Source organism: Mugil cephalus, chromosome 21, assembly GCF_022458985.1.
Source record: "Mugil cephalus isolate CIBA_MC_2020 chromosome 21, CIBA_Mcephalus_1.1, whole genome shotgun sequence".
NCBI lineage: Eukaryota > Metazoa > Chordata > Actinopteri > Mugiliformes > Mugilidae > Mugil > Mugil cephalus.
The window spans coordinates 3,689,820-3,714,964 of record NC_061790.1 but is presented as its reverse complement, the minus strand read 5'-3'; the positions used below and the strand labels follow the sequence as shown (position 1 = coordinate 3,714,964).

Here is a 25,145-nt window from a genome sequence, read left to right as displayed (position 1 = left end):
GCTTAATTGTGGTGTGAATCAGGTGAGATTCATTTTGACATCTACACATTCCCACCAACTGAAAGAGTAAATCCCAGGCCACACTTGTGGTCGATTACGTATGCTAAAACAACAGGGTAAATATAGACAATCGAAGCAACATAAGAAAAAAAAATCAAATGGGAGGGGTTGACATGTGTTTTGAATTAAAAACACTCCCTTTCCTGCGCAGGGCAACAATATCCCAGCGGTTTAGAAGTACAGTAGGATACCAACGAGGCAGAGACTGTTAAAAAAAAAAGCCTTTATTGAAGTTCAATGCAAACCAGTCGCACTTCATTACAACAACCAGATTTACAAAAACTTAATGTTCCCCTTTTTGTATAACGTCTATTTTGAGATATAATGATTATCTTGCGTATTGTAGAAACCAAACCCTTCTAAAGGTCATTAGTCTGTTGTCACAGTTGCCTAAAGTAGGAAGAAAAATTGATTTTACCACTACAACTTTTCAGTTGGTGCAGTTACTCACTTGTCTTCATACACCTTGAAGTGTTAGTTGTACATTGTAAATTTGCTTTGCTTCAGAGTTAATTGCCTGTGTGCAATGTGGTACCACAGCTAGTAAGCTTAGCTTAGCATAAAGACTTTAGACAGAAGGGAATAGCTATCCCTGCTTTCTCCAAGGTTCAAAAAGACTATAGGTCTGTAATATCTCTATCATTTTTCTTGCGTAGCTCGCGTATTTTGAAACTGACAGATTTAAGGGTAGTTATGTCCTGTCAACAACTTTCTGGAGATTGCTTTGAACCTAAGAGTTGAGCAATTGGATAAAATATATGTTGGAAAATGTCACAGTACACTAGTTCCCGTTAAAACTACAAATAGCTGTTTTAACGTTTCGTTTCTGCTTTTGTTGTAGAGATAATTAGCTTTGCAAAGAGTCACACAAGCTGCGTCTTTATGCTAAGCTACGCTAGTCATCACCTAAAGCCTTTCGCTTTTACACAAAAACATGGAAGTTGTATCAGTCTTTGTATCAGATCATTCTCAAAAAGCTTCCAACTGTCAACAGGACTAGTTTATTTATTTACTTTTTCAACCAACAAGAGAAAGAAAAGAATCAAAGATTGCATCAAAGGTAAAGTTTTCCTCTTCAAACTCTGACCACAGTCGCCGTAGATTAAAAGGGCTTCAGAGTACCTGCTCTGAAACACTAAAAGACACTTTAGGAACCAATAAAGTGTCAACCGTTAGAAAAGGACGTGTCAGTTACATGTGCATAATGTAAAAACGAGCGGGTATTATTCTACGTCCGTGAAATGGGGAATGGGAACGTAAACCTTTAAGTAGTCCGGATGGAAAACAGCTCTACTCCGGTCCAAATCTGTGGTTAACAGCCCTGCTATTTATTATGCCTCGAGAGGCGTTGGTGGCTTGACAATAACCTCAAACACATTCTTTGCTTCCAGTACATTCAACTAGGCAAGACTTCAGATTCAAAAATGGGTGTGTCCTCTATTCCTGTTAATCCCATGGCAGTTTTTTTTTTTTAAATCATTATTATTATTCCTGTCCATACAGATGTTGTTATTGTTGTATCAATTTCCAGTTGTGTGAGTTGTGTTTTGGGTAAATCCTAGAGACCACCACTGTACAACGTTTAAATGGTGTCAAAGCTGTAGATTCCCAGCGTGGAGTATATCCCAGCAACGACTCAGTCTGTGAGGTCCATTTATGTAATCGAGGCCTTTATTCATCGTTCACTCCTTGTGACTATGTCATTTCCTCAAGGAAAGGTCTTCCCTTTGAGCCCCATCTTGAATTTGGTTTGTTGCATTTGTTCATAAAGTTCTCCATTGTCTGTTCTCTTGGAAATGGATCATTGTGTCTCTTGCCACAATGAACAACTTTACTTCCGATTTTTAGGGCCTCTTTGTCCCAAATAAATCTCCTCAGACTATGCTTTTCCTTTGCTGTCTCTTGGACCCAGCTGTAGGTGCCACAGTTTGGGGGGTGTTCACTCCTTCGTGACTATACGGATAGCCTGGAGGTCCAGGGAGTCCTGGTTCTCCAGGAGGCCCTGCTGGTCCTGGCTTTCCTTTTGCTCCTGGTGGCCCAATGATGCCTGGTAGTCCTGCTTGGCCCTGGATCCCTTGAGGCCCTGCAGGTCCTTGGTTTCCATCTTTACCAGAAGGACCCATTTCACCTTTCTGGCCGATTTCACCTTTAGGTCCTGGTGGACCAATGGCCCCCTTAGGTCCTTTGATACCAACTGCCCCTTTACTGCCAGTGGGACCTGCTTCACCCGGGGCTCCTTTGGGACCAAGAGAACCTTTCTCTCCGAGAGATCCACGACTTCCTATGGGGCCACGGTCACCTTTACTGCCACTCAATCCAATAGGTCCTTTTGGGCCGGTTTCACCACGGTTCCCTTTGGGCCCAGGTGGTCCAGGAGCGCCTGTAGAAATAAATAAATAATTAAATAAAATAAGAGTGGACGTTGTGGGATTGGGGATCTGTTTCCATGCACACAACATCTCCTGTACCTTTCACTATAGTGAAGTTATTTATGAGCTGGGTATGGAAAACATCCACAAGCTTCATCTCCTCCATCACCATGGACAAGTTCCTGACGTCCACATCCAGTCGGACGTTCAGCATCATGTTCTGCTGCCTCAGATTGTCGGCTAAGTGGAGGAGTAACAACACCGTGTTGTTCAAGTTCTGCACAAGGGTGAGTAGGAAGAATTATGAGTTATGGAAATTACCAGTGACGTGGCATCAGAAGAATATGTACGTTTTTCATATATCAAAAGTTTTTTAAAATTACAAGAAAAGGAGCAACCAAATCACAGTCATGTGGTTTTAGAACTGGGAATCTGCATAGTTTTCAAACAAGCTATACCACTAATAATAGCAAATATACATAATGTTTGTGTTTTTCCCCAACCTGTAGATCTTCTGTGTGTCTGCCCATGCGACTCTGGCAGGTGGAGCTCTCAATGTTGATGTACTTGTACATGCTCTGGACATGGCTGACAGTGGCGTTGATGCTGGAGGAGATTGTGTCAATCTCCATCTCGATGGAGTTCAGGCGGCCATCCAAGGCAGAAAAACGCTCGCCTGTCCGGTTCTCGTAATACCTAAAGAAGACAGATGAGATTTCTACCAACTGGAATAACGACACTCTTTGACGTGTCTTCATGTTGTGGGTACATACAGTATGAATGGGGCAACAGAGTTGAATAATGTTCAACTTAGACTTGGGTTTAGAATAGGAACAAACATGAGATTATAAAAGGTTTTGCGGAAGATAACAGTAGTCAACATAATGTTCTTTTCTATTTAAAGGTACAGTGTGTTACCTGGAATGGTAGTGAAGGTCATGCATGTTCTCCTCGTGTTCATCCATGAAAGATGTTATGTTGTCCAGCTGCATCTGCAGATTAATCACCTGCAGAAAACACAAACACATTTAGCAGTCAAACACATCTGCTGCATGGCTAAGCCCAAGCATTTCTTCAGTTTTAATGTTTTTTAAGTGTCATCACATTCTAAAAATGATGCATAAGAAGATCCATTACAAACAAGACTCAACTGATCCACTATTGAACTACTTCCAGTCCTCGACCTGAAATCGTCCAGTTCAAAACAAGTGGATTAAGAGTCAACGATAACCCCCATGGCTGCTCCTATAAGCCAATGATCTTTTGGCCATTGAAACTCTCACAGCTCTTATTTTAGTAATTTGACATTCCTGTCAAATCAGATCCATTTATGAGTATCCCAGGCGGATAAAATGTACGCGCTAACCTGCTGAATGAGGTCGTAGTACACCTCCGTGGACATGGCGATTCTCTGGTGATCCGCTATGATGTTGTTCTGGAGGAAGCGCATGGTTTGCGTGGTGCTGCTGGTGTTGGACTTGATGGCGCTCAGAACCCGACTGTAGTTCTGCCAGTCAGTGGTCAACTTCTGCAGTACCAGGGTCTCCTCGTCGGCTTTTCTCTGCAGGGCATCTATCCACAGTGTACTGTAGCAAGGAGAAAGCATGTGAGTGGCTATTATTGGTCTGCATTTGCATTCCTTTAGGAATGGGACAATGTGTTTGGTCCAGAATGATGCACAGATGTCCATGTTCCCCAGAAGATGAATGTGACGTTGGTAATCTAGCAACAAAATCAACATTTTTATGTTCTGATTTAAAAACTACAACTGGACGGTTTAACTGGAAAGTTTGTGCATACATGGATGTTTCGTTCAGGACATGTCACCTTGATGAATCATCTGAAAACCACGAAGTCAAAATGTTGCATTTGTGTTGAAAACAAGGCTAAGTAGCACGTGTTAGCATGCTAACATGCTAAGATGGTGAAAGTAATCACCATTGTTAATATGATAGCTGCTTTATGTCAGTATGGATGGTAGCTTGTAAGCATGCTAATGTTAGCATTTAGCTCCTGGTACGTTCAGCTGCATAGCATTCCATAGTTTGTAGTTTAGTGGAGTGAAAGTTGATGCTGAAGGATCTTTTTGGCGAGGGATAAATCATCTAAAACTGCATAAAAAGTATAACAATGTTTAAAAAGAAAGAGAAATTTATCCGTCGCCGATGTAAATCTGAATTAAATGTCCTGCGAGTGAGTCACAGCTGTGGCTTTTTCAAACGGGAGAACCCAGTTGTTATCTTTACTGTACTTAGCTTTTGTAAATAATGGTTTGCTTGGAACAACTGTAAAAAATAAAAAAAAAATAAAAAGCGTAAGATGTGGCTGAAGCTCTGGCTGCCGTCAACCACTGATTAAGTTCCCACTTGGCCAGTTCACTACAAGGTCAAGATTGAAACTGTGCAGCTGAGGTGGTAATAATCTAGCAGGGCCGCGTGGAAACAAAGAGACGCGTGTCGCTTCCCATTCACCTGAGCGCCACCGTTGTGTTGACAGTCTGTGCTGCAGCTTTGATGTCGTACTGATCCTCCGTCAGAGTTTTCATCTTCTCTTCCGTTTCTTCGATCACGTCCTTCCACCCCTCCACCCGGTCCATGTATCTTTCCAGCGACTGGTTGAGGAGTTTGATCGACACAAGGTGGCTCTGGATGTCCCGTGTCAGACGGTTGCTGGTGGACTTCAGAGTGTCCTGAGTCTGGGAGGTCTGATCCAGAACCTGAAAGGGGGACGAATACGAATATGGTTTTGGACTGCTGATTACAAGGATACTTTAATGCTTTCACACACCCACTATACCTGCTCTTGTCCTAGTATCATTCTTTGCATATCTTCAAACTCCTTCTTGAGCTTGCTGATCTCCTCGCTGTACAGAGTCACATCCAGGCAGCCAGAGCAATTAGACATGGACCTCAGATCTGAGAGAGAGGAGAAAGAGACTTTGAAGGAGGATGAATAACAACTCCAGATGATAGTGCATAATATAATTCATGGTAACCACATGTGTGTTTGTTTGTGTTTTGTTTGTGCTTGAGAAAAAAGGTCTCATCTGTTCTGCATTAACCTTATGACCTTATCTTTGACTTGAGGGATTATGCCGCACAAACAAAACTAGCCAATCATGTAAAAAGTTCCATTTTGGAGCAGTTCAGGAGATACTAAATCGATGTTCATCAAACTGGAAGGGGTAAAAAAGTAAATAATGGTTAAATACAACTACTGAATAACCAACGTTGATAGAAACTTGCTCTGTTAAGGTAAAGAATGAGCTGAATAATTAACCATTTACTTTATATTTTGCACTTTATTCGTTTTACAAGAATTTTACAAGAAAGAAAAACACAATTTTAGACTATTTTATTGTTGTAAAAGAAGCAGTTTGTGAAGTCTCGGAACATATCACCGACTTTCAGGTTGGTATCCCAGAGTTGTTGCGATTATTGACATCCACAAATCCCCATATTCAACCATTTACAGCTTTGTTTTAGAATTATCTGCTTGGCTTTGACTGTGTTTTCTGTACACCAGAACAACTGGCCCATACTGTGAGAGCAGATTGAAACACGACAGTCACAAGCCTTACAGTTAAACAATGAGCTGAAACTTACTATTAAACCTCCTAAAGCTAAAAGGAGCTGCAGCGTCTGGCCCTCCTTCTACGTAGATGCAACCGACTCCTTTCACAACATAACATGAAATATCAGTTGTAGAGGCTCGAGTTAGTACCTTCTATTCCTTGCTGGGCCTTGCTGATCTTCTTGCTGTAGAGAGATTCCTCCTCTGCGAGGTTGTCCACCTTCTTGAACACTGAAGACACACAAAGAAGGTGACAAGGAAGTTAAGGGAAGTTAAGGTCATGATTTCATTTTCGATATGCAGGGAAGGCGGTAGAAGCTGAGTAGCGAGGCTGGAGCGCCGATGTGCGGCCGGTGGAGGCGGGTTGCCATGGACTTGTGGCAAAATCCACCACTGCTGTGGGCTTTCACGGGAGAGAGCAGAGGGTCGCAGTAAACAACATGTCCCTGGCAGCAGAGCCATCAAGTGAGTGACTGTGGCTGAGGAGGAAACATGCTGACTGGGGAGCATGCTAAAGGTAAGGCTAGCTGAGTGGTTTTACTAGTCAGCAGTAGGGCTAAGATAATATCTCACTGAAAGTCACACGGTTGCGTGGTTTCTGCATGAAGGGGAGAAATATTTGAAGGAATAAAAACAGGAAGTTTAAGCCTCAACAATAAAACTGTTTTCATTAAACTTAACAAATGTAACCAAAACACTGAGGAGTGATGGTCTAACCAGGTGGCCTGGTCCTGCTCCCATCGACATATTTCCCAAGAGAGCAGCAACAATTTACAGAGTAAGAGGTTTTGCGTGTAAGCTTGCTTGGTGTGTTATTTTCAGCATCCTAAGCTCCGACCCAGGGGGTGGACAGAGGTCTGCTCTGTGATGGATTTGCACATAAATGCTTCCACGTGCACATACTACCTACTCTACTGTATGAAACGATGTGACAGTGATGCTGAACGTGGCCATGACCCTTTAAGAGCCGTAACAATATTAACATTCATGAATCTGCAAATAGATTTTATCGTTTATATTAGCAGGGATTTCAATATCACTCTCAATAATCTTTTCCACGAAGCCAAAAAAAAAAAAGCTTCAGAATTGTGTTACATCACACCGCAGTTGTTACTTAATCGTTTTTTGCAAAATGCTTTATTTGTTAGAAAAGAGAAACAGCTGGAAATGGAAAAATCCTGTTTTTCTTTGTGCACATGCACTGGGGAGTTGCAGCCAAGTGCAATATTTTTATCTCCTGATAATAATGTTTTTAGGACTTTGGAGTTCAACAGCTGTGCTGGAGAACTAACTATTCTCACAAAGCCTCGCAACAGAGGATCTGATCTGTGTCTGTACTGTGCACGTATGAATGTGATGCATACAACATGAAATATACAGTATAAAATTTAATTACTATTAGTAATACTTGTAATATTATTAATATTATAAGTCACGGGTCTCCAACGTTTTTCAGACCAAGGACCCTAAACTGATGTAGAGATTAAGCAGGGACCCCCAACCTGTATATGTGTTCTATATTAAACTCGGCCCAGTGCTATTTATAAATATACATTATTATTATCATTTTGCATTCAATACTGAGTTATTCAGATAATAGATAGGTTCACCTTTTGCCTCCATTTATCCCTTCACTAAAATATGTTTATGTTAATGTGTATTTAAAGACATTTAATTTCTGAAGGGAAATTTTTAAAATATATATATATATATTTATATAAATATATATAAAAATGTTATGACCTACGTTATAAGCAGTTTCCCACATAAAGTGTCACGTTTCTCAGCTTTTCCCTCTTTAAATACAACTTAAACTTGAACACGTGCAATGTAGTGGATAAATTATTAAAAAAGAAATCACGTGACACACAGGTATTAGCAAAGCAAATGTATGTATTTTATGTCCCTGAATGCAGCCTTTTGTGTTCTGTGGGATTTTGCGTTTTACTTCTGCCTGGAACTCAGCCTCTCCACTGAGATCCCTTCATGGTAGTAGAAGATTTACGGCTTTCAGCCCCATATAAAAAGTCGATGTTAACGTAAAAAACATCTGTCTGTGCTGAGCAGCTGTCAGGTAAGACGTTGCAAACAGAGCCCAAGGCCACATTCATGTGATCTGTGGGAGTTAAATGGACGATGTTTTATAAAAAAAAGTACATAAAACTAAGGAGAGACTTCGGACCTATTAAGAAGACAAGCTTGCTCCTCGCTGTTCTCCAGTGTGGGTGATAATCAGAGTATTTACCTAACAAATCAAAAAGGCTGAACGCAGAGACGGTGGACGGAGAAATTAAATCCGCGTGAAGTGAAACTGAGCTCACCGAGTGACGCCAGCACTGCGACGGTAATGATCAGGAATGCAACGAATCCGTAGAGGACTTTGACGGCCAGCTGGAGAGAATGGCTCTGCTGGCACCGCACACAGCCCCCTCTGGTACGACCTGCAGACACATCACATCCATAAAAAAAAAAAACATGCAGTGAATTAATTCGCCACTCAGGTGTAGTAAGAAGATAATCAGCAGTAGGAGACGTACGCACATCTGCTACCAGTACATCCTGAGAATTATATAAAGTTAAATATGCTGTTAAAGTCTTGGTGCCAGATACATTTGGTGGGAGTTCTTCAAGAGTCAGAGAGAAGTCGTCCAGTGATATATTAGGCATTGGTGCATAGTTAAAAATGAAAGTTAAGACTGATTTTTGTTGGTCGAATTGGAAACAGCTTTGTATTTAACGGAATCTTTAAATGAATGTGGGAAACGGCCAATATCAAGCTGTGTTTGAGTCCACCGAGCAAATGTTAATCCAATGTTTCCTGTGCTTTTATCTCTCTATATATATTATATTATCTATATATCTTTAGCTACTATACCTTTGGTTGAGAAGATAGCATACCCAGGACAGTTTTTGAGCTTTTTAACTGAGAATACCTTTCTGTCCAAAGCGTCCACATGTTAAGAGAAGAGCAATGAGACAGAACAGTAAAGATAGCTGCTGCATGTCTAAACCAAGCAGAAACCTCGAGGTCTGAGAGATGAAGCCCATGTGGAAGTGCAAAAAAACTGCAATTCATCGAGTGGCCACTTGAGGCTCCAAAGGGGAGCAAATCCCCATAGACGCCCATGTTAAAAAACCCAACTTTATGGCGATATTAAACATGTTTACAGCCTGGAAACAGTTTAGGTCTCAATAGTTTATGCCACTATTCATGACAACTGTACTTTTTTTTTTCTAACTCATTTGTTTATTTTTTATTGAGGTTTAAAATTCCGCATAATTTCGAGTCATAGCCTGAGCTAACAGGTAGTGGAGGCAGCAGGTAGCTCCGCCCACTTCGCTTAATTTTCAGAAAAGGTTCAGAATCCATTGGGTGATGTCACGATGGGTTTGCCCGTAGTACATACAGTCGATGGTGTAAAAGCTCACACTAAAATCTCATGTCGTCGTGTGGAGCTGCACATGAAGGTGATGAGTAAAAAAACGTTATAATAATAATACGTAATACATAATAAAACGTTTCATTCTGAAAGTATTTTAAAGGCAGACACACGAATGATTCAAACTGAGTCGTTTTCTGTAAACCCTAATTTGTTTCCATGGATAAAGGTTGTGGGATGTTTTGGTTTTGGTTTGATTTTAACAACTTCATTTTCACTCTCAGTTTTACTACTTTTCTGCAAAAAAAAATGGAACTTGCCAATAACAACAACATAATGAAGGATCCAGTTTAAAGAGTATGAGTGTCACCTCTAAACGAAGGCATTTCCTCCTCCTCTCCAGTAAGGTCCTCCTCTGAAGAAAGAAAACACACACACACACATCTGAAATCATGATACAGACAATATATACAACATAGGCCATGTATTGCTTTATATCCATTAAATGGTTTAGTTTTCAGTGACTTTGTTGATGTTACGCAGAGCTGCACTGAGGCTGAGGTCTTCTAATGAGTATTTCTGGTTATGGAGTTTATAATCAGTGTGACAGGACTCTTCAAACATTTACTTTACACATTTGAGCTCGTAAGTGGTTTATGTAAAATTAGTAACATAACCTCCTGCAGAGACAGCTCGTCGAGTCCATCAAACTCTCTGGCGTGAACTAAAGTAGCTGAAATATTAATTAACCGAACAATTAAGCATGTTTCTATAGCGTCGAATAACTAAAACGTATACAAAAGAAATTGACACTTGAACATACATCAGCATTATTTTAACTACCTAAAATGTATTAGACGCATTTTAATGTTTTAGTTTGGCCCAAGTCCCATCCACAAACACGAACTTATGACCTGTACTGTGGCCAGACACCAGGGGGAGCTCTACTTGCTTTTAAGGAGCAGTTCTGTCTTTATTACAATACTTTTTAGACTTAAGTGTCAAAAGTATCGATATTTTGATTTGAGAATCAACTTTAGAGCACAAAGACTTGGTATCGGAAGAATTGATATTTCCGTATCGATCTGCACATCACTAATACCGTCGTTAGCCTGATGTGACTGAATCCAAAAGAACACCAACAGCTTTTTATAATGTAGTTTATATGAGCACTTGTATCCCATGAGATCAATTAAACCCGAGGCAGTTCGAGCTCGGTAGGTGGGTAAACTTGTCAGTTAATGCAATTTGCCACATGTGTGAATGCAGACGGAGAGCAGAATGAAAGTCATGTATAATGAGCTGGTTGACGTCCATGGCTTGTAGCCCGCGAAAGCAAAACAGCTCGATCGTTACCTTTGAAAAGTTGGTTCTCGTATCCGCCATAGTTGTCTGCCAAAGAAAGAAAGAGAGACACAAAACAGGCATTAAAAAAAAAATTTTAAAATTAAGCTGGCTGAAACTCAACTCTTCTGGAGCCGCCACCAGGTTTTATTACTCGACTCGTAAATCACGCTAAGCAGCTGCTTCACAATCCCCCTGAAGTCTCGCTGCGAGAGGACCGAGCGTGTGCAGCACGAGGCTGTTATCTCAGGACATGGATGATTTTGTTTGGCTCAAATAATAAGTTTTTCCCCTTTTTGCTCGCTCAGGAGAAAACAGCCCCGTAGTGGAGCAAGTTCTGACATCAGCTGTTGGTTTTGTGATCCGACGTAGGTGGGGATTTTCATCGCACGCTGGAAAAAAAAAAAAAAAGCTGGCGTGACAGAATATAACCAGAGGGCCTAATAAACCAAAATGGAGACCGTTTACATTAAAGTCCCACAATACGTTTAAGTTCGTGTTCGCAGCTGTACGTAGCCGCTGTGGGCTTTATACAACACGTCATCAGCTCCACACCTGAGGCGCCTGCGAGTGTCGAGCTTGAAGTTTGGGGAAACACTCGGTGGGACCACAGGGGAGCGGCTTTCGGGTGGAAAGAGCTGGAAAACACGCAAAGCAGGGGGGTTGGACGAGCTGCTGAGTGGCTGCAGGGAGACGCTTGGACAGTTTGCCACAGTCTGAGGGAGTCTTTAAGAAAACAGTGTCAGCCTGCTGACAAATGGTAACATATACAGTCATACTTTGACTTTGCAACGATGTTTCTGTGGTGGTTATGGCCATTAAATTTTCCTTTTCCTGTAGGTATAGACCCTAATCTGACCCTGCAACGCTTCTTGCTTTCTATTTTTGGCACAAAATAATTAGAATTCACTAGAATATGTGGTTGAAGCATCAGCTAACTGGCAATTTACACAGATCAGCCACAACATTATGACCACTGACAGAACTGAATAACGTCATGAGACAATTCAGTGTTCTGCTGGGAAACTTTTGGACCTGACTTTTATGTGGATGTTACTTAGACATGTAGCACCAACGTAGACCAGACCAGACACCCCCACCCCATAGCAATGACCTGATCCTTGATGGAAACAGACATCCCAAGCAGGATGTAGTATCTAACAATGTTGATTGTGTTAGAATACAGTTTATAGGGAAAATAGAGATGTCTGGATGTCAGATTAGCACATGGTACTGGATGGATTCAAAATATATCTGAGGAAAATCTTTTCATAATGTCTTTGCATTTACTATCGTGTGTTTCTGGGCCATTAGCTTGCTAAACTGTTAGCCTCGATGACTTCAAGACGCCAACAGTTTCCTAGCAGCAACACGACTCATATTTTTGCTATTAGTTTGCCCATTTGCTATAAATTACAAATTCCTTGTCATTTTTCCCACAGATGACAGAAACAACAACTAAACATGTTAGTAACAAATGCAATTTGAATGAAGAGGAAATTGGGTCACTGCTGGAATCACTTAAAATAGTTTTAGACTCTGCTGTCCTCCAGACACAGAGCAAACTTTCCAGAGCTGAGCACAGGTTCTGAAAGTATAGTTTGATCTGTGCAACACAATAGCAGCTGCTGTAGTTGCTGGAAGGAGTTGCTTAATGCAAAATGAAAAATGGTTAAAAGTTCATTTTGCATGTTTTTCCCGCTTATTTCTTAAGTCAAAACAAAATTTATGACAAATAAAATGTCTGCACTGGACGAATCTCTGTGGTTAAACACATCATCAATTCAACATGAGGAGAGTTCAGACAGTCTGTAAAACGAAAAGACAAAAAAACAGAACTAAACAATGTCTGGCAGGAGAATTAAACCCGTTAGATGTTTCACACAATGTCAAAAAAGACTTGGGTCTCACGTTACTGCGCATGTTGCGTGAATTCGACAGTTTACATCAAGTAACTCTATTCCAGTAGCTTAATGCAGCAGGTGGTGACAGATAGAGGGTGTGGGCTGGGGAGAAAACAGTGAATATAAATGACATGGTTGGGTAAAAACACAAACAGGGTAAAATGGAATCATAAGACGTATCTCCAGAAACAGTGTTTGTGACGCGAAATGTTGGTAGTCCACTTGCAAATGGCGCAGTGAGGTCAGTGTTTATGTGAGTCAGCGCTGGAACAGCTGAGGTCAGGTCTGTAAACACAGAGCCTGACATAATGATGGAGGAAAGAGGGAGGGAAATGAAAACAGGGAAAGAGACGGGGAGAGAGCTGCATACAGAACGTTTTGGAGGTGAAAGTTCAGAAAAGGTAGTTCACAGGATTGTCCATATTTAGACCGATTGATATCCCAGTTTGAGCATATAGCATCTCAGTGGCGGCCATTATTCAGCTTAGCGAGGCGATGCTCACAGTGCACTTTAGGTAATTTTTAAGAGTATAAGATGAGAGAATTCTTTGTCCCAGAGTGGGGATATTTGCAGCAGTGAACAGTCATTCATTCATTATCTATCACAGGGCTTATACAGAAAGACAGACAACCATTCACATCCACGCCTACGACCAATTTAAAATCACCAGTGAACCTAACGAGTATGTCTTTGGAGATGCAGACTCAGGGAAAACATGCAAACAGGTTCAAACCCAGAACCTAGAAATAGAATATTAAATACAATAGAAGTCGTGCATATGAATATTGCATTGCACCAATGGATGTTTTTAGACCTTAAGAGACTAAAACCTGCTTTCAGCTACATAGCAGTGATTCATAAATGCAACATGGGCATGTTTAAAATGTGTAAATTTGTAAAATATTCACCTAATTATCTCACAGAGGGTATTGCACAAAACGTTTTACCATCCATCAGCTGATTGTTTTGGTTGTACAACCCACAATTGTCCTGTTTTGGTTCAATCCCACCACTCGCCTTTACAAAATAGCTAACCTTCGGAAGAAAATGAACAGCGTTTAGTTAGTGAACATAGTGGAGTGTTACGCAGCTAAACTATAACAATAATATTAAAATTGTGTCTCCCAGTGGCGTAACTGGATTTCTGTTGCTATAGAAACACGTTTATCAGGTCAATTACAGACGGTTCTGCTGACCTCTACTGGCCAAAAGAGTAAATTTTAAAGGTCCCATATTACACATTTGTTCAACAATTTCATATGGGTGTCAGGGGTCCAACATCATTGTTTTCAAAGTGTGTTACCCCAAATTCAGCCTTGGTCCTGAATTTCAGCCAGTCAGAGTGGCTCTAGTGAGCTCTACTGACAACAGGCAGGTCTGTACCTTTAAATGCTAATGAGCTGTGTCTGTCCACGCCTACTCAACGCCCCTCTCGGGGAGTGGATGTGGCTTTCACTGGTGTTACCACGGTGGATTTATGACTGTGTCTGGTAGAGACACTGTCCTTCAACCTTACCAGTTTGAACCAGAATGTGTTGTTACAGTTCCTACCATGCAGCTAACGCTAGCTTCTGCTAACTGTAAGGGTAACTGTTGCAGCTAACATCATGCTTTTGTCATGTGTGTTTGCGAGGGTTTTGCGAGGAGAAAAAAATGGCGCCCGCTCAGTCATTTTATAGGGTGGGCTCATCTATCCGGGGGACGGGTCAAATGTAGCATCCACTACCGGAGGGAGTGGTTATTTCCCCATGTGATGTCACGAAGGTAAAAAGCTGAAAAGTGGAGCAAGCAAGTGAGGGAAGCGTCTTTTGGGGCCTCACACACAGGCACAACCTCTACAAAGTGAATTTTGCATAATATGGGGCCTTTAAAAGGAATCCCTTGTTTCTCTGGTCCTGTTTAAGAGGCTTTCCCACACTGATTAAAATACATTTCTGTGGCAGAAACTGAATTCCTGTCATTTTCCTGGGCTTTTGTGGTTTGGATTGAAATATTTAAGTGTCAGCCCGTTATTTGTTATTGGAAGCCGAAATTGAAAGTATCACAATCAGTGTCCGCCCTGAAACATCCACTGTTTCTCCTCCTACGCCTCCTTCTTCCACTTTCTTTCTCCTCATGTTTTCACTTCTCTCTGTGGAAAAAAAGAGAAAAAAAAAAAAAAAGAAAAAGAAAACCTCCACGCCTGTCTCGTTAGCGAGGAAGTGGCCCTGTCCAACACACACAGAGCAGAACTGAGGTGATCTGACAGCAGCACAACTCGGCCAGGCCAGGTCACACACCTAGGCACTCAGGCAAAAACATGATTAAAAAGCGTTTTTTGGTTCAGTGGAAAGACTCAACTTCAAACTCTGTTAAGCTTCTACCAGTTCGGCCCCATTGGTCTGAACTGTGGTGGAGCGAAGTATTCCTCCCAAAGTAAACAAACACAGGACATCTGCAAAAACAATTCAGATAACAGACTTTGTTTTCTTGTAGCTGGGTGGCGATAATTCAAGTACAACACGGTCAGGAAGATGACTGCACTTACACGCTAAACCAAGAATACTCTCTGTGACAGATTCGGACGGATGTTAAATCTATTTTGACACCTGGTTCAATGGTTTCATTATTAAACTATATGTGTGGTTATAGGCAAACTGAACATCAGTTAGAAAGAGAATGTGGTGAAACAAGAGCCGTCCAATGTGGCCATAAGTATGTGGACGTGTTCATTCAAACCTAATTCTACATGATTTTGGTACCGTTTTAAAAGTGAGGTCCAATGCTGAGCAACAAGTTTGGTCATTGTGGTAAGATGTGTGTAAAATAAGCCATATAGTTGTCTTTGGTGGAGGAATACGCTAAAGAGCTTGAACCAAGCTGTAAATATGTTTATTTCTGATGTACTGTACATGTTGGACACTTTTACATGGAAGTCAATGGAGATTGACAAATTTTTGGACCCAGCCCCTAGAGGTCATTCAAGGGAGTTTTTTGGCACCTGTGAGGTTACTGCGTGATTTAAACAGGAAGAAAATGTCCCAAAAATTGTATTAAAAGGCAATAAAAAACAACCACATACATACATAAAAGTATGTAGACATGAATGTTTGCATGTTCCATATGAACATTCTACACAGTCTTTAGAGAAATCATTATCTTGTGCAAACAAGATGAAGAAATATTACATTTCAGGGCTTCAACTGAGCTTTTAGTGAACTGCTCAATCATTATGCTGCATATTATTGTATGTGGGCCCCATATCCAGATGGAGCACAGTGGCCAGGTACAACACCTATGAAAATATTAAGGCTAGCAGCAGGTTAAAACAGCACACACGCTGATTGTTTCTAATCTGTCCCATAGGAGAAACATGTGCAGGTGTGATCAGGGGAAAAAATATAAACTCACTAAAATCCCAAATTAAATAAATGAATAAAAAATGAAACATCAGGATGTTGCTTTTTTACTTTCACTGGGTCTACATCTGTGCTGTTTCACCAAAGGACCTTTGGTGTTTGTGAAAGCAGCCCTGGGTCTGTATTTGAGTCAGCTAACCATCAGCACTACTGTGGTTCCTCTGCGGTTTCTCTCAGGAGGCTTTGGACTTTCCAAACCCCCTTTCCCACCCTCTACGTCCCTTCATCCCTGTTCTGCATTTTACTTTTGCCTAGGGACTCGGTAAGTAGCGTGCCCTGAATGTCCTCTGACCTCACCACATCTCTCAAGACATTATTCGATCTCCTGTGCTCCACATAAAGATGCGTGGGTTCAACACGTCGTGCTTTATTTCATGTTCCTCTCCCAGTGTTAAATTATGATACACTGGCCAGGAAATATTCCTCAAGAACTTAAGAAAATCCAAGCATTAAGAGTAACCACAGTCAGGAGAGTGGCCTTGCTCCAGATCAGAGAGGAGGTCTTGACCACAACTCGTAAAGCCAAACGAATCTCACTCCAAACCTCCGCTGACATCTCGGCCGTTTAGGTGCCCTCTGACTGGAATGTGTGGTCTCCTCACACAACTATAAACGCCTGGTATGTGTTGCTGCAGACTGCAAAGCTGAAGTTGTGGACGATGCCATTACGGGAGAATGCTCCTTTATTGTGGTGCAGCAGTGAAACAGGAGACTTTCAGAGTCACGATCCCATAAAAGCATCACGAGTTCTCAGGACTAAACCGCTTTGGTCGGCCAAGCTAAGGCGCAGCCTGGTTAGGTTTATAGGGCTGCCAGGCCAAAGGGCGTGTACAATATTGTTTAATGCTTTAGTTTCGAGGCCTTTCTGGTATTTACATGCTTTCGCATTTTATGAGGTGATCACCAGCTTAGAGGGACTTTTCCATGATGCAACAGGACAAAAAAACGTATAAAATAGAGTTAAAATGTGAGATTAAAGTTAGTTAACAGATAAACACCATTTAAGTACTTCCTCACCAAACCAGGACGTCATTAGTAGCCTGGAGTTGGTTGCACCAGCTGTTTTCAAGCTGAAACATGGCCTAGTAAAAGCATTACGGTGTGCTAGGTGTAGCACTGTAGCCATGCAGTTTAAGCATCATGTCAACTAGTCACTGATCACATGACAACAACGACAACATGGACGCCTCAGAGAAGACCGGTGAGGACTGAGGAGGCCAATGGGTCCTTGCAGCAAACTATTATTGTTTCATCAACGCTTCACCAAAGATGAAACCCACTATCGTGATAAATACAACAAATGTACTACTGCATCACTCATTTAGAAAGACATCTGCTAACACTAGCAGAGGAACAATCCAAATTCTCTGGGAAGCAGTCAGTTAACAACTTCACCAAACACCAAACATCCCAAACAATTTGCTTTTGTCAAAGGTATCCCATCGAGTGCTAAATGGTATTTGAAACAGGTTGCACTATAAAAGTACTTGATCTGAAAAACATTATCGTTAGTCGCTTCATATTTTGTCAAACGGGGTCATATATATAGCGGCTGTTAGCTTGCTAGCCTGTTAGTCGTGATGGCTTCTAGATGCCAACAGTTGCCGAGCTGTGGTGTTCTCACAGCTTAAGGCTGGTGTTACCATTTAAACAATGTCCTAAGACGTAACTACAAGTTTACAGGTTTCATTTGAAGGCGCTGTTACTCCAAGGCATGCAACCTAGCTAATGGAACAAACCAACAAAACTCCATTTCCTGTTCAGATTAAAGTGACAAGTGAAAAGGTTAGCATAATAATATAGTATTATAATATAGTACACCTACTCAAAGGCATTTTTTAAGTTTGCACATAATAAAATTGTTGAAAATATGGTTATTTTGTGTAGAATTACTGTCTCGGTAAAGAGTTCCAACAAATGGCTTCCAACTTGGGCCAAGAGAAATGGATCCAAACCTAATGTATTACAAATAGCCTATCCTCACATAAAATGAGATGCACACTGTCACATCTTAAACGGTGGACAAAAGCAGGTTAAATCATTCATTATTACACAGGATGAAATGTTACAATCCCTTGAGCCAAGATCTGAAGCAAAACACATTTAGAAGCCCAGTCCAACTGAAAACCAACCAGGAGGCTAGCAGTCAGCTACCAGCTAGCATCCAACAAGACACCTGCTAACTAACCTAGCCAACAGCAGTAGGCAGTATTAAAAGTGCAATGATTTGTGAAATTCATAATAATTAAAGATCTATTTGCACATTCAGCATTTTTATGCGGGCGTAAAAACAAAGTAAAAGTTCAGCGGGAAGATTTGGAACAAATCTCCAAGCTTGTAAAATAAATGAAGTAAAGCACTTGTTGATGCAAAAAGAACAAGTTCGTATCATATTCGGACACTCGGTCCAAATTCAAGATGCATTGACTGTAAATTTCTAAATCTGCCACAGCAAAAAGGAAGCGAAAACAAGAAAATCCTGTCTCTAGCCGGGCCTCAGCTTCACTCACTCTTTCCTTTTTCGTTGCCAGCCATACACCTGTCTGCCGTCCCTCCCCCTCATTCCCTCCCCTCTTCTCCTTCCTCCTCCTCCTCCTCCTCCTCCTCCAAACCAGCCCCGTTAGGAATGTATGAGGCAGCATGTTTTGTTCTGGCCGGGCAAGGCTGGAAACCACATTAACAGACCTCCTGCACTCGTCGGCTGGAAAGAGCACTGTGAACCGTACGTTCTTGGAGCTAATTCGCTGTGTCGTCTCGTGGTTCGTGTGCAGCTTCTCCCCCTGAAGGCTGAAATGTGCTGGTTGGAGTTTTCTCTAGGTCTGTATGTGGCAGATGTGAGTATTGTCTTACATCACATGGCGAACCCTGTGGTCTGGATGCAGAATGGAAACTGGATTTAATCAACATTTACTCAGGTGTTGAAGCATTTTCTAGCTTCTGCTATCAGTAACCCAGATGCTGGGTTTACACACACATAAATATGATAAATAAAATCCTACAGCTCTACTGGACTTTCTAAATGTTATTTGTGTGAGTAAAAAAAAATCTCCATGTTTGTAGAACTTTGCACATTTTCCCCCATAGACATTTAATCAAAACAAATTGATGCACATCACTGTAACCAAATACCTGCAAGATTCACATGCCCTAGAAAATGTAAATAAAACTAGGGGACTCTTGAAGATAAAATATAAACTGAGCAAAAAAACAGACATGGTGACTAAGCTGTACTTGTGTTGTGTTTACGTCACGTTGTACTGTAATTAGGAGAAGCCGTCTGGGATGCCGTGACACTCAATATTTCTGACAATATCTTCCACAAAAACAGCAACTCATGTGCAACTTTTATTATAATAAAATATAAAACTGCAACTAATATATAGAATTCAGCTAACTTTAAATAAGCTCTGAACTAATTTCACTTGTTAACAACAAGTGCAAAGACCTCAAGGGTCAAAACAAACTGCAGTTCCTCCAATGGCCACTTGAGGCATGCTTCAAAATTTAGTCAATGCTTATTAGACTTTCAAGTTAAAATGCACGACCCTACAGCAGAAATTACACGTTTATTTAATTTGTTTTTCCTCTGGTAATTGGCTGGTAGTTGTCCATCTTCGATGTATGAGAGGCATCATCACATAACACACGAAAAAAAAAATCTAGGCTCAAGATTAGCTCGAAGGCTAACAACCAGGAATGATGCCAACAAGTCCAAGTCAAGATTGTTTTTCTTGCTCATTTCACACTAGGTCATTAGCGAAACTGAAAACAAAATAAGACCCCCCACCTATATATAATGGATCTGTTGGAGCTGGAGCTCAAGAGCACAACAACAACAACAATCACTGCGCAAAGTTTAAAATTTGCAAGAGAACGCGTCCAAGTTTATAATGAAGCCTAATCAGAAACAGGGGAAAGCAAAACTTCAATTGAAGTGAACAATTACCATAATAACAGGAATAAACTCATCCGATTCCAATTAGCCGCTGGTGCCGAACGTATCAACACTTCTTAATGTTTTGTCATGCCGTTAATTTCTTCCTGCTCCCTCTCATTCCTGCTCTATTATCCCCCCCACCCCACCATCCCCCCACCTCCCAGTCCTCCCACCTCTGTCAGCCTTTCATACTGTAAGTCTGGCTTCCTCATCGGAGCTCCCTTCAAAGCCACTGGCAGCTCTCCTTTCATGCCATGTTGTGAAAACGCTCAAATCCATCTCTTGTGTTTTCACTCGCCTTCTTCTGAGGGGGATATTAAGTCAATCTGCGGTGGACTGGCAGGACCAGAGAACATTTTACGCTTTATGAAACAGCACACACACACACATATAGGGGAGAGATTTAAAGCTGACTGATCAAAGTCTCACATCCAACAACAACAAACGCACACTTTCTCAGGATCCTCGCTGCCAAAACCTCAGAGCTGATGAAAAGCATATGTGGTCACCGGTGCTCTGTGCAGGTGCCTCCAGTTCGTGCCACCATGACAGATACAGTTCCTGCATTTAGGCTCAGTTAAGAAAAACAAGAAAGTAGAAAAATAGTAAATAGAAGACTTGAGAGGTAAAGATGCTTCACCTTTCATGATTTCTGGCTTCGGAAAAGCTTGTTGTGGAAAAGCCGTTCCAGTTTGTTGATGCTCAGCCCGATGATAGCGGTGATGTCTTCTTTCTCCCGCAAAGGCAGAAAAATAATCAGCAGTTCACCTTTGAGGTTCCAGCGGACTCATTCGAGCAACATGTCTCAATTTTTCACCAGATTTCCACCACAGATTCACCCACATCCAGCAACTGTTTGAATCCTAGATTAATTCATTTGAAAAAAAAAAAAAAAGAAAAAAAAAGAAACTGATCAATCCAGGTTTCAGACATGTGTGCTCTCCTGCAGCTCCCTGGCATCATCCCTCTTCCATCCAGAGCCTGAGAAAGTTAAACCTCCCAAGACAGAAACCATGTGCAACTTCAGTGTGGGAGGGAGGGCCAAAAGAGGGAGTGAGGAGGGATGAAGAGAAGAAGGAGAGAGGGAGAGATGGGTGGGGAACAAAGAAAAAGTTGAAAATGAGGAGGGAGTGGAAAAGGGACAGGATACAAAAAAAAAAAAAAAAGGTGGGGGGAGGCAGGCAGGCAGGGAGGGTTCATGTGCTTTGTCGAAAGTCGGTTTTGTGGTCGAGGCTAATTGCTAACAAATGTCTGAACACCGTGGTTCCAGCACCTTGAATATCTTTGGCCTCGGCCTGTGAGACAGGAAAATAGTTTCTGTGAGCGCACACCTACGCGCTCGAAAGGCTAACACTCATGTCCAAGGCTTTAATCCCAATCTGGCACCAGTGTGCAGTCCTCTCAGCTTGCTCCTGCTCACCTCGACTAGCGGAGCGTTAGACTAACAGCAGGTGTAAGTCTCGCAGGGCACTCACGCATCCGGCCAACCAGCTGACGAGGCAGCTCCAGCAGCGGGTCTGGTGGAGCTGGATTTCAGCGCCTTCGCTTCCCATCTGGGGCATTTTAGCTCATGCGTGCACAACTGGACAAATGAATATATTGCAGACTCCACATGATGGAATTTAAAAAGGCCAAACACATTTTTTTTTTCTTTACATAAAAGTGGACAAGAGAGTTTGTATATAACTGCATGCTACATTTTCAAAGCTGCTGGAGCCCTGAGGAGACATTTCTGTCCAGATATAGTAGCATTAGCTTTAGGATGAGGATGTGGATTGTAAATGGGCAGCAGACAGTACGGCGCTGCAGACTCAAAACAAATGCGCTTCGCACGGAGCACGTTGATCCCTAACTAATCTAGCAAAGAGTCGGCTACATCTGCTGCTAGTTTTAGCTAGATAGTGAGATAGCTTTACCTCCATGCTACGCATGCTAAGCTACTTGGAGGACAAACTTACTGGTGCTGTCGCAGTTCGGAGCTGGAAGGGGTCACTCTGCTGCACCTGAACATGAAGATTCATTGATGAAAGTCTGAATTTTCCAACGAATCAGACACATGTAGTCAGTCAGTCACTGAAGGGCAGCACAGTGGGAGACCCATCACAACACTGATCAGAATGAAGCTTTTAGCGTTTGCATATTAGCTAAATATTTAGTTTCAACAAGCCAACATTTAGGTTTAACATTTAGATTTAACATTTAGATTTGACATTTAGATTTAACATTTAACATTTAGATTTAACATTTACATTTAACGTAAGCCAAAAGTGACACAATTAATTTATTGAATGCATTTACTTCCACTTTTATTAAATTAATAACAACTTTATCTATTCCATTTTGTCACTTTCAGCCCTCCATAGAAAGGGAGCAGCAAGAAGAAAATGTTTCTTATATTTGGCTGCCCCCAACTTGAACAACTAGAAAAGAAAAGATGGTCTGACGTTACATAAAGCAACCTTTTAAAACCTGTATGTTGGAATTCCATATTTTTCCACCAACAACTGAAATACACATTTGTTTTAAAGTAGTCCGAGCTACTTGGTGCTTAATACAAATAGCTTAACCTAAAACCAGTTTAAAGCCTAGTTAAAGTGTTTTGTAACTGTGTTTCTTGATAATTTTACAGCGCTTTAGTTGTGGTACTCCTGAACTGTACTGCATTATAGACTGAGGTTTTACTGTAATAAGCCCACAATCATTGATGTAAATGGCATGTAAAATAAACTGACAGCTGCCTTTTTTTTATGCACTGTGGTCACATCATGTATCTTCTTTGTGTCTGTGTTACATTCTTAAGCCTGTAATTTAAAATATTCCATTGTGCTGGTGAATAAATAAGTCAGATGTTAATAACAGTTTTCATTGTTGTTACGTAGCCTTTCAATTTCCATGCCTAATTGTTTTTAATTAACGAGAAAGGACGAACCTCCAGTAAAGTCACCCATGGTGAAGATGAATGAAGATTGGTTTTTGAAGCTCAGTGTGGTGGACTGGGCCAGCGCCATCTTGGCTGGTCTTGGCCTAAGCAGACGCCTAGTGATCGGTGAAGACGTCAATGAAGAGTGTACCACTAATTATGCCTAACTTTAAGCCTTGATATAAAGTAAACACACAAACATAGAAGAATTTTTTATAAAATTTTATGGGCGGAAATAAATATATATATATATGAAAAATGTCTAATCAACCAAAGACTTTGTGGACCCCCTAGAGGTCGCAAACCCCCTGCAGAAGACCTCTGCCTTAAGAGGTTATGGTATATGTGAACACCACAACATCACAAAGGATCACAATGGACACACTGTGGCTAAATTAGCTGCATCAAAGCCAACAAATGAAGAAATGGTCTGTAGTGCCCTGAAGAACATTCCTTTCGATCATTACTGCTCTTATCGGGATACTCCAGCGCTGCCAGATTGCTTTGCACTGCATCACCACCACAACTGTAATTGGAGTGAGTCATGACCTTTTAAGGATTATTTATACTAAGCCCTTGTTTGCCTCATTGGAAAGGTAAAAAAAAAAAAGAAGAAGTTTTCCAGTCTTGGACGCTACAGTTTTGTGAAAACCATAGTATTCCACGAGATAATTTAATGTCGCTCAGGCTTTAATCATGCAGCCACCACGTCCTTGGTTGCAAGAAGTTTCTTAATCAACTTAGTTCATGCACATTCCTACACATTCACACATCTATCCACAGTTTTTTTTTTTTGCCTAAATTGATACCAGAATCATCCCAGTGTTTGAAGCTCACTCGCGGTCTGTCAGCCTTAGCCTTCAGTACCACCAATGGGACCAATTAAGCCGGCTGATAATTATGTTTTTGTGCTGGAAGCCAACGGAGCGAGCCGTGTGCAGAAACGCCGAAAGCCGTGGCGCCGTTTGAGCACTGGCTGCACGAGTGCATTGGTTTTCAGTCCAGTTGTTTTCCAGCTGAATGCTACAGCAGCTCGACTTGAAAGACATACGCCGCACAGCCAGGGATCCGACGCAGAGACAGCGCAGAGCGCCGAGAAATAAAAAACAAAAATAGGTTCGCGACAGGTCACGCAACAGAAAATGAGCTTAGTCAGGCTGGATGTGCTCCTTGGCAAACTGTCAACACTGAGCAAAGCTAAGTGAACATACCCAGAGGCCAGGAAGTCTCAGCTCCAGATGTTCACCGTTTGCCTGCGCAAAGTAAGAAATGTAAGAAATGCAGTTTGTTGCCATGTGGATTTTTAAAGCTTAGATATACATGTGTCATTGTCACACTAGTAACAACTGAAACAAATGTATGAACACATGTACAGATATATTTAAATATATATATATACACATTTATACAAATACCAAGTACATACTGTATAAAGAAGAGATTGACATTTTCCTTCTATGTGTATGTGTAGATTGCTGCATATTTGTCTTTCTTTCTCCAGTTATATTTCTGTTGTGTCACTTTTCCCTACAATAGAGGTACATCTCATTTTACCTTACATTGTCTTGTCTCTGTCACTGGGAATTGGTGCAACGGGACGCTAACGCAAGATTCTGAAGAGTCAGGCCGATCAACTCAACGTAAGACTTAATGACAATTTATGAAATTTAAGACGCTGGATGAACAGACCGGTGAGACACAACAGACGACTTGACGAGACACAGGTTGAAACTAACGAGGGCGGATCACGCCAGGAGAAACCAACCCAACCACCACGAAAGGGAGTAAAACACAGGAAGTGAAACAAGACAGGAAACAGCAAGGAAGAGCTTTTCAAAATAAAAACAGGAAACACAAGGAAAAACTAAATAGGGTCACAGAAAATATTCAATTGTCTTTTATTGTCTTATCTTATTTTATATCATCTTATCTTGCTTTGTCTCATCTCATCTTATTTCATCTCATCTTATCTTGTTTGATCTTGTGTCATAATGTCTGGTCTTATCTTGCTTTATCTCATCTTATTTCATCTCATCTTGTCTCATTTCGTCTCATCTAGTCTTGTCCTCATTCAAGTCAGCTGATTTGAACACTTTGGAAGTTGTGGACAAGTTATGACAACATTTTTAAACTAGATCTAACCGTTTAACAAACCAAGTAACCCACAATATGTGCAGCACAGATTAAACATGGATCACTGATTAGAATCAGGCTTCCATGAATGTTCATCTAATATCTTTGGTTTTGGTCTCCACCAAC

At 41.3% G+C, this 25,145-nt stretch overlaps 1 protein-coding gene across 1 annotated transcript; it reads right to left on the bottom strand.

The window, feature by feature from the left end:
• Positions 1-263: 263 nt before the first annotated feature.
• Positions 264-21,039, bottom strand: scara3 (scavenger receptor class A, member 3). Its single transcript, XM_047574276.1, has 12 exons — positions 20,607-21,039; positions 10,739-10,774; positions 9,753-9,797; positions 8,324-8,443; positions 6,153-6,233; positions 5,226-5,344; positions 4,901-5,145; positions 3,796-4,015; positions 3,348-3,436; positions 2,933-3,125; positions 2,529-2,706; positions 264-2,440 (listed from the first exon to the last, which is right to left on the bottom strand). The coding sequence occupies exons 1-12, from the start codon at positions 20,611-20,613 to the stop codon at positions 1,935-1,937; spliced, it is 1,839 nt and encodes a 612-aa protein (XP_047430232.1). The 5' UTR covers positions 20,614-21,039; the 3' UTR covers positions 264-1,934.
• Between the last annotated feature and the right edge of the window lie 4,106 nt (positions 21,040-25,145).